Source organism: Asparagus officinalis, chromosome 10, assembly GCF_001876935.1.
Source record: "Asparagus officinalis chromosome 10, Aspof.V1, whole genome shotgun sequence".
NCBI classification, from domain to species: domain Eukaryota; kingdom Viridiplantae; phylum Streptophyta; class Magnoliopsida; order Asparagales; family Asparagaceae; genus Asparagus; species Asparagus officinalis.
Window position 1 is genome coordinate 20679399 of NC_033803.1, and position 10652 is coordinate 20690050.

The 10652-nt window shown below is 38.5% G+C and overlaps 1 protein-coding gene across 4 annotated transcripts in view; it reads right to left on the bottom strand.

The window, feature by feature from the left end:
* Nucleotides 1-10040, bottom strand: part of LOC109824977 — a 32875-nt gene extending 22835 nt beyond the window's left edge. For 2 of the 4 annotated variants that reach the window (XM_020391627.1, XM_020391624.1), the window contains exons 1-11: nucleotides 9708-10040; nucleotides 6717-8488; nucleotides 6350-6613; nucleotides 5789-6253; nucleotides 5507-5572; nucleotides 2865-2975; nucleotides 2626-2798; nucleotides 2096-2505; nucleotides 1961-2013; nucleotides 1770-1874; nucleotides 62-1684 (exon numbers count right to left, since the gene is read on the bottom strand). In XM_020391627.1, the coding sequence (XP_020247216.1) occupies nucleotides 62-1684; nucleotides 1770-1874; nucleotides 1961-2013; nucleotides 2096-2505; nucleotides 2626-2798; nucleotides 2865-2975; nucleotides 5507-5572; nucleotides 5789-6253; nucleotides 6350-6613; nucleotides 6717-8478 (5032 nt within the window). In that variant the 5' untranslated portion in view covers nucleotides 8479-8488; nucleotides 9708-10040. The remainder of the gene's footprint in view (nucleotides 1-61; nucleotides 1685-1769; nucleotides 1875-1960; nucleotides 2014-2095; nucleotides 2506-2625; nucleotides 2799-2864; nucleotides 2976-5506; nucleotides 5573-5788; nucleotides 6254-6349; nucleotides 6614-6716; nucleotides 8489-9707) is intronic. The other 2 variants (XM_020391626.1, XM_020391625.1) reach the window with 2 other exon arrangements.

Consider the following 10652-nt stretch of genomic DNA (forward strand, 5'->3'; position numbering starts at 1 on the left):
ATACTACTGTGGAAATTCATTCAGTGTATGAAATAGTCATGTTACTAAAAGTTTCCCGTACCTTTGCACTTAACTGCAGACTGTATGGGCTGCTCATCATGAAATGTCTCATCTTCAACAGCATTTACTTTGTTAGAAGGTGTCTGCACGTGATCATGACCCTTGTGACCCAAGTCTTTCTGCTCCTCCTCAGGCAGTTTGTTTGCTATGTTAGGCATCTCTGAGGTTGGGCAGTTAGCTTTCCAAGAACAGTCTGAACCAGCTTCTACCAATTCACTTAATTTGATAGGCAATGGATCTCCCATTGCAATTATTGTCCCTACTTGGCATACAGCTTCTGCAGCTAGTTCTGCAGCCTTCATTATAGCATCTAAATTCTCTGCTCGTTTTGTGGCAGCAGAAGCTGCTTCAACCCTTCTTCTGGTAGCCTCCCGTGCAGCAGAAATGATTGAACTAGAACCATGCACTTTGTCCTTGCCATTCAGAATTGACCCAGGAGAGAGCCTTGCGAAATTCTTCTCAGCATCAAAGATCGCTTCAGAACTGTGTGCTAGGCTCCTTGTTTTAGCTGAATCTAGAGCTTCGTCTGCCATCATCTTTGCCTGTAAAGCAGCATTCGATGCGAGCTTAGCAGCTGCAGAAGCAAGCTTCTCTTCGACTTCTGTAACTAGTCCAGAGTTCCTCTGAGCAGCTAACTGATTCCATATAGTTTTACTATGACTTACCACTGAAGCAGCAACTACAGCAGCATCTTCTGCTTGCCGCTTAGCCTGCTCAATTTTATTGCCTGTCTCTTCTGAAACAATGACCCTCTGCTCAGCATTAGCACTGACTATTACCTGATTTTGAGGAGGAGAAATATGGGTGGCAGCTGAAACAATGGGCTGAGAAGCAACTTTTGGGGGAGTATAATTATATAATGGCAAGCGTTCTGATGCGGACGGCAGAGTTTTAGGAACATTAGGAGCAGAAGCAGGTTGTATAGCAGATAACAGCAGGCCTGGTGATGCAGAAGGCAGGGTTTTAGAAACAGTTGTAGTACAAGCAGGTTCCATAGAAGATTGAGAAACTGGAATGATTTCAGTAAAATCCTCAGTTGCCACAACCTTCTTCATCTTTCTAGGTTTCTGGATGCTAGAAGCTTTCTTATTACTACCAGGACTTGCTGACTGCTTTTGCGTTTCTAGTTGAACAAATGATGCTGGAGGAACACTCGTAGAACATGGAGTAGGCAGCAGAGTACTTGGGGACACAAGCTGCACACTAGCAGCATGTCCCATGGATAATTCTTTCGCTGCTGTTACTTGAAGAGTTTCAACAACCAGCTTTGTTGAATACTGAGTAGCAGCATTAAGGGTTGGACTCTGGGCAGAGACAGCCCAGGGCCCAGGACGAGGGTTTAGCGGCAGCCAAGGCATACTGCTACTAGTGAACTGCCTTTTCTGTGAAGATGGATAAGAATGCAATGGAGACAGAGCTTGACTAAAGTCCAGCTTCGCACCTCTCGGCAAATTACAGGGTAATCCATCATGAGTAGACACGCTCCACAGAGGCGATGGTAAAGGTGGTGTGGAACTTAAAACTGCAGGGGCAATAACTTTACCAACGGACCTACTTGAAGAAGCACTCACAGCTTTACTTTGCCGTGAGCTGCGCTTTGTTACTTGTTTAGGTGCCCCCGCAGCTGCAAACATCAGTTTACTGATTTAAGGAAACGGTTTCTAATTAAACATCATGGATAAATGGAAACAACTTTCGGAGCCATGTACCTGAATGAGAATCAAGAGGAGTCTCAGGGTTAACTGGTGACTTTTGAGTTTGATACCTTTCAACTGATTTGCGCCACACACTCTCCCACGAGCTCCTTCCAGCATCTGCTCATAAATAAATGGCAACTGAACCACCACTGACCAAAATGCCTTGATGAAATAATACAAAAAAAAATGTAGCAAAGACAAACCAGTTGCTCCAAAGGCTGACTGCATGCAGGCCTCATCTGGAGGGATACTTTGACTGCGACAACAAATTAAAATAAATATACCATGATGAACATATAACACAAGAAAAAAAATTCACACCATGATTGATAACTCACATTAAAGATCCATAAGCAAATATTTGTGCACGCAACTGTAGTTGCTGTAGATCAGTGAAAGGTTGTTGAACTAATGTTGTGGATGAAGCAGAAGAGTTTGACTCAGGCATGCCTGCTGGCTGAACAATTGGTGAAGCAGATGATTTCTTATGATTGCTCTCAGTGAATAGTTGTACTGCTTCTAACTGCATGCCACTGCCTACAGTTCCAACAGGTGCAGAAGAGGTAGCACATGATTTTCCAACACTATCGGTAGATTTCTTACGCACTGATGTTCGTTTCGCAGGCCTTCCCTTAGATGTGGTTTGTTTTTCATTTGAAGATTTAGTTGCATGAGTAGGTTTATCCTCAGAAGTTGTTTTTCTACTCCTGCTACGACGTTTCCCTTCTACATGTTCTGAACGACAACCCTGATTTTCATTTGAGTTCTTGAAATCAGACAGGTAGACAGCCATATTTCGTTGAGAAATGAAAATAGATAAAAGAAAAAAAAATCATTTCAGAAAGAAAGTTCCTGGAGTAAAAATTACCTCAGAAAGTTCAGGCGACTGCATAATGGTAAAAGGCTTCCATTGATCGCCTATGCTATTTCCAGACAGCTCTTCTGCTCTTTGAACCTCAAATGTGAAGGTTCTGTCATCTTCAGATGCAATACTCTTCTTCAGATCAGAAGTAGTGTGCTCAACTTGTTTAGCATTTCCTACTGTTTCATAAGAAATTAGATAGGTCAATTGAAAAAGGATCTATTGGACTGGTAGGGATCTGCTACCTTCTTGCTCATTTTGAGCATGTCCTTTAACCGTTTCAACTGTCAACTGGGCTTTTCCGTTGCTTTCAGACAATGTGGTTGATGCGTTGACACCAGCTTTAACCAGAGTAACTGCAATAAGAAACCACTTTAAGTTGCCCGGGTGGGTACGCACTACTACAGAACATGGACACTGTAGCACACTAGGAAGAAGTAAGACGCAACATGGCATGACAATACTCACAAACTAATATGAATGATAAACTAGTATAAACAGATGGAAAATTTTTAAGGACCAAGGATATGACCAAAACCACAAAACAAATAGTAAGTATCCAAAGGATGCGTGTGTGTATATATTATATATATATATAATATATATATAATATATATATATATATATAATATATATATGTTGTGTGCTTGTGTTGTTGTGTGTGTTGTGTGTGTGTGTGTGTGTATGTATGTATGTATTGTGTGTGTGTATGTATGTATGTGTGGTGTGTGTATGTATGTATGTTATGTATGTGTGTGTGTATGTATGTATGATTACATACATACATACACACACACACATACATACATACACACACACATACATACATACATTATAAAAAAAAAACAACACACACACACACACACACACACACACACACACAGCACACCACACACACATATATTATATATATATATATTATATATATATATATTATGATATATATATATATATATATAATATATATAAACTAGCTCCTTAAAGCAAATAAATAAACAAATATAACAATTAAATTACCCATGAACACTGTAACAACAGATACTTGTGCATGACGTATCCAGACTGTACCTACCCTTGTTTCAAAGTGAGTTCAAGGCAAGACTGCTGCTGGAAAACAATCAGCATATAATCATGTACCCACATGTATTTTAGATGTTTCAGTATTAGACAATCTCACACAAACACAGGACCCTTCAACCAGTGTGGGTACAGGTGATAAGTAATAAAAGGTAGACCATATAACAACCTACATCAGAGGAATATTAATGAGGTTTGCATTAATAAGTGAGTTAAAGGCAAGGCATTCTTGCGAGCTGCATGCAACCCCATTATTTTATCATCTTCTCTTTCTTTCCTTTCCCTTTCTTGGTTTTTTATTGCATAATCATGTCAAGGTCACTATTTTTTTCACATTAAACATCTCCAATTATTTAGCCTTAATTTGATTTAATTCCTAAATACAACCTCACAACGCTTGTAGATGATTCAATCCATCTAACTGAACTGCTAATATCCTGCTAATAATCGCCTATACTAGCTAATAATCCCTACTCCATCCTTCCTAGTTACTATTGTCATTGCATACTATCCTGTATAATGATAAATTGATTTTCTGTGAGATTTTATGAACATTTGTTTCTTCATATTATGCTTTGACAAGTAGTTATGACTTTTCTTGTAGCTTAGCACCCAACGCTTAGATGTATAGTTTTGTGCATTCATGTCGTTATTTCTGATCTTTGTCTTTACATGTGATTTATCTCTAAGTTAATTAGATTGTCACACAATGACCTCTAAATTAAATATCATTTATAAAGTTTTCTTAATATTTGTCACGACGCTTTGCTAAAGCAACGACCTATTCTGATGCCTTGCGCCTTAAGGATACAGGACTGTCACCTTGACCATGCCTTCCCCTGTCAAACTCTGGTGCTAATACATCTAGGTTTCATTACCACAAGAAAAAAAAAACATCATGGCAACTCAACGAAACAAGTAGAATCAACATGATAACCATCCATAAAACATCAGACCTATGATAATCCTCGTTGCGAATCATTGTGCATATCCTGGTACAGTCCTCATTATTCATTAATATTGGATATGTAAAAAAGCTTCATTGACAGGTGTTAACAAGTATAGCATAATGGTTTATCCCAAAAGTATCAGACAAAGGACTCCATTGAAGTTTCCATGCTTCAGAACACTCACTACACAATAAGGGTTTACACAATTACAGTATGTAAATCATAGAAGAATACAGCACAAGGGACGTATAAATTAAATCAGCAAGCTTAGTGCAGTATAACAACCAACATAAGTAAAATATCCTTTTGATATCAACTGTGCACAGACAGATATATGCGCATAGGCGCAACCCAACTGCAAACTAATATATGATTTTCCGAATAAAAAACATGCAAAAATTGTTGAAAGAGATGTGTGATGCAAATGAATGACACAACCAACATAACTTATGTAAGAAGAATCCAAATCCTACTGTGCAACATGTTAATGATATATGATGATCGATCCTCTGTAAAGGACAAGGGCATTGAAAGACATTATAAATGGTACTAATATCCATCAGCAGCTTTCAGTTTCTAACTATGAAGAAAAAGAAAAGAATAAAAAATACAAATCCAAACACTGATGTTATAGTTTTGAACCCCTACCTGCTTTTGCTAGGTTCAAAAGTCAGAGAGAAAAACAAATAATCCAAAGAACTGTAGGCAATGTTACATATTCCACAAAAAGAAATAAAAAGTACATCCAGATTACCATTAAAAGTAACAGGGTAGGCATCTAGTCTCAAAGTGTATGCTAAAATTCTACCAACTAATGCTATCTCAACAAATAAACTCAGTTGCCCAGTCTTGATAATTACCAGAATTTTTTTCAACAGATGGAGTCTCTGGCAGCATTCGTCCTTCACCATGGCTGGTCATTTTCGCTGAAAAGGTAAAAATAAGTTTCCGGGTATAAAAATTTCAATTACTGACAAATGTTCCCATGAAAATTTAAAGGTAGTTCCCGTTAAATGTAATTCACGTTGAGAACATTAAAATAAGGTATAAAGAATGTCATGCCCCACAAACATGCCAGAGAAATTAAAAATAAACAAGACCCAGTTAAAGAGCAAGACTAGTTTCAGTATCAATGAAATTACCAGAAACTGTCTCTTCGTTTTCATGCGAAGAAGCTTCTGATTTATTAGAGGGGTCCTTTCTTTCTACAGGGGGATCATGGACGACAAGGTTTTCTACAACTGATGTAGCCTCCTCATGGATGATTGTTTTATCCACCAACGATTGAAGTCTCTGGCATGGAATGGAGGCTTCCACATAAGATAAAGGCTGATCCACCAAAGCAGGTTGACGATTGTCTATGCTTCTGAGAGGACTATGTTCACCAATATTAGACTCAGTAAGTGGTGTATTGTCCACATTACCCTCCGATTTAGTTAAACTAGTGACTGCAGAAGTTTTATCTTCTTTATCATTGGACGGAATGAATTCTGATGAAAATTGAACTGATGCTGCCCCCTCATACCGTTCTGGAACTGTATCTGCAGTGGAGGTATCTTCTGACTGATGCAACTGAATTGTTTCGTCAAGAACAGCGACCTTGACACCTACAGAGTCAAATCGTCCATGTCAAAAACACATATATCAGACTCTCGAGGATGAAGTTGAAAGCATATTTAAGAGAAACTAAAACAAACAGTTACCTGGGACTGGGACATCCGGTGCCATATCTCTAGCTAATGAACTATCAGTGACAACTGAATCAGATGTTACAACTGGCACAACTGGTAATAGAGCATCTGATTTACATTTCAAAACAGAAACAGATACAGTTCCTGTTATTTTCACTTCTTTCACGTCAGAATAAATGGAATCCGGTTCAAGTAACTTTGGTGAAGTCACTTGTTTACTTTCCTCCGCAACAATGGAAGGTAATCCAACAGCCATTGGAGCAGTTTTACTGGCTGCTAAAATATAAAAAAGCATCAGGTTCATTATGTTATGGGCTAAACCTGAAGCATTAAAATATAAGAAAATAAGCATTAAAATAAAACTATCTTCATCCATTACCTGATTCATCATGTACCAAATGTTTGGCTCTAGAGACACTAGCAATTCCCACATTGTCAGAATTTTGTCCAGAAGATGTGGCAAATTTTGCCTTCCCCAAGACAACAAGATCGTCACCGTTCAAATTTGTAGTACCAGGACTCATGGATGGCCCAACATACCTCTGTCCAGCAGAAGACTCCAGAGAAAACGTGTGAACATCAGATTGCTCAGTCATCTTGTGTATTTTGCCAGGAACAGGGGATGAAATCTTAACATCAGGATTGTTAAGTACAGCAGGCAAAGGAGATTCATCTAACATAACATTTTCTGATGCAATAAATTTACAGCCAGATCCCTCAACATCTTTAACAACTGCAGCTTCAACATTCTTCTGCACAAAAACTGGATCAGGCGTCTGGGCACCTAGATTATTAACTTGCAACATATTTTCATCTTTTGTCTCTGTCCTTTGTGTTTCAGAATTCATCCGAGTTGAAGCATTTGCCTCTACTGCAGCTTCTGAGGTATGTCCTATCCCTTTCTCATCGTGGTCAGTCCGCTGGCTAGGAATATTTTCCTTGCTGATATCAACATAATCTTTTTCAATAGACCTCTCTCCTGCATTTTCTAGTGATATCACCTCATTCGCCGGCATTGAACTTCTATCACCTGTCTTATTATCAAATTTTTTAGCCTTTACTTGGTAAGTAATGGCTTCCAGCAAGCCATCAGGTTTCTCAGAATATCCACTCATGTTATATCTTTCACTCATCAGTACAAAAGAATCCCTAGTTGGCTGCACAATGGAAGTATTTCCTCTACTACAAAGTTGACTTTCTACTCCATGGCTCTCCAAGAACTGCTCATTCCCTGCGGGATCTCTTGACATTGGACTTATCTCATTCTGTGCATCATCCACATGCAAATCTGACCTCTCGGTCATGTTAATAACAGTGTGCTTTTCCACTAATTTCTCTTGAGTAACCCTACAAGCAATAGTATCGGGACTTCTTCTAGCTACCTTACTCGCATCCCAACAACGAGCATCATACGCCTTCATGGATCCTGTACCCAAAGGTTCCACATTATGTACCGAATTGCACAAGGATTCACTTATTACTGAACCATTTTTACTGGTATCATCTGATGATTGAGAAACATTGTCAGCTTCCATGCATTGCCCACCACCGCTCTTTCTATTAGTGTGAAATTTATCTCCCAAGGAACTTGCATCTGATTTTGCACCAGATATTTCACTTGCACCGGATAAGTTTCTCTGAAATTTATCAGGTGACAACACTGGACTTTTTATGATATCCCCTACTACAGTGCTGTGGTCATCGACTTGCCTTGAAGCAGGATCCATTTGGTCAATCATTTCATTCACTACATTTTGCGCATCTGCTTCCATGGCTTCAACTTTTTTATCCCTCATCTCATCTTCTCCAACAGATCTCAGCAGCATTTCAACAGATTCAGATGAAGTAGCCTCAGACCATACATTGTTATGCCTAGAAATTGAGCAATTGTCAGCAGCACTTGAACTGAATTCTATCGCACTTGTTCCAGATGAGAAATCCTCAATCCAATTATTGTCTTGACCTTGTATACCAAGTAAAACGTCTGTCTCAGCTAGACTATCAAATCTGAGATGAACCTGAAGATGCTCGTCAAAATCAAATTTCGGTAGAGGAAATGACCGTAAACTAGGAGGAAATTTGTTCTCTTCTCCAACTAGCTGGAAATTCTGGCTTTGAAAATCAATCTCATCATAATCCATCGGCGTAACCCTGGAAATAATTTAAAATTAAGATCTATGTAATAAGCTTCAGGTACTACTAAACTCACGGCTTAAATATCCAGGGGAAGCCCCTAATATAAAAATTACACAACAGTAAGTTGCAGTTATAGAGAAATAATTGTCCAACAGATTTCTATGGAGATATCAAAAGGTGATAGCACAACTGATAATGATTTTAAATATAGAATGGACAAATTACACTTAAAAACCCTGTTGTTGCACAATATTGCACCAAAATACCCTAAGTTTAAAACCCTACGCTTAAATACCCTAAAGTTTCTAAATTGCATTTTAATTTAGGGTATTTAAATGCAACATTTAGAAACTTTAGGGTATTTAAGTGTAGGGTTTTAAACTTAGGGTATTTTGGAGCAATATCGGGTAAAAATAGGGTATTTAAGTGTGATTTACGCCAGTGACCACTAAAGAACCTGAAGTAATGGCTCCATTTCTAAACTGTATTAACACAGAAACCTCCACAAAGTTGTCAACTTGTTTATTACGTAAGGAACTAGAGTACTTTAGTTTAATAGTTTGCTTCCTTTGTAGATCAGAGTACTTTATTGGTTCTCGCCACAAGACAACAGATCTTAAAGGCACAATGATCCTGGGTTTCATGAAGAATATTAAGGCTTTGAGAATAGTGCGGTTATGGTTTTAGAGTTGGAACCATAAATTGCATAAAGGCTGACAACTAAAGCTGGATTTTTTGTTAAAGATCAAAACTTTAATCACAAATATTCAAGTAGAATTCCAAAACAAATTACATGACCATTTTTTTCTATCAACTGAGAAATCCCAGTCTCTGTGCAACCCAAGAGTTATGCACGGCCATTCAATTCTGAAATAGTCATGCCTCCAACTGATAACCACGCAATTTTAAGGTTCCATCCATTTCACTATTGAAATATTTAAACTCTGACAAAAGGGCGGGAACAACAAAATCATTAAAAAAATTGCTCAAAGAGAGAAATTGAGTTCAATTCTCAGAAATGGAAGTCTGAAACCCTAACTTCTTTTAAAAAAACAAAAAAAGAAAACTGCTTATGAACAAATCAAAGCATCAGCCAACACCATCACACAATTCAAAGCAAGCAGATCAAAAGGCCCAAACTCACAGAGAACCAATTAATCGACACAGCAAACTACTAAAAAAAGTAACCAAAAAATTTGTTTAATTCAAAAGGGAAATTTTCGAATAAAGTTACCCGAGCGAGAAAAAACCCTAGGCTGCTGCTGCTTCCCTCCATTCGTAGACGAAATCTCGACCGTTGACTAAGCGAACCCCAAAACCTACGGCAGCAATCAAAAAGCTCATTTCCCGACGGCAGCAGGCTCCGGCAGAGACGGAACCCTAGCTCCGTTAGCGACCGTCATGGATCCAGCGGCTTACGATCGTCGGAGAGGAGAATTTGACGGCGAATTGACGGCGTTTTTTTTTCCCTTTGTTTGCCCTTGAAAATTTCTCTCTCTCTTTTTTGAAGTGTTTTGAGGACCAGTGTCGATTTGGGGAAATGACCCGAACGAGTACGGAGGAGTTTAGAAACTAGATGATTGGAGAGGGACTTGGACAGAGATTTTTCGAAGATTTACGGGTTTGCCCCTGGTGGGGGTTTCTCGTACGCACGAGTGCGAGAGGAGAGTGGGTGAGATTTTTCAATGTTGACTTGCGTGGACGAGCGAATGAAGGAGGGGCCACGTGGCGATGGAGCGATGGGGGGCTTCGTTTTGTTTGATTTTGATGTGCGCCCCAAATTATTATGTTTTTGATAGGAGGAGTTTTTCAAATAAATCGTTTTTGAAATTTAATGGGCAAAATCCACTGAAAGTTTATTTAATTAGTAAAACCGACCGTTTTCAGTAATGTTCGTATGGCTAGCTGAAAAAGTGTGTGTTTTTACTAAATACAAACTTTAAAAAGTATGGGACTACCAGTCTCGTGTAATTAGTGCTCACTAATAACAAGTTATTAACAATCTTAAAACATGCAGGATTAGTAGTCCCGCACTTTTTAAAGTTTGTTTGTAGTCTTTTTACATTAAAATTTTAGCGCACATACGAAAAAAACAAGGCACTGTTAGTCCTGTGTAATTACTAATCACTAATTAACGACCACTAATTACACAGGATTACCAATCTCGGGTGTTTAAAAA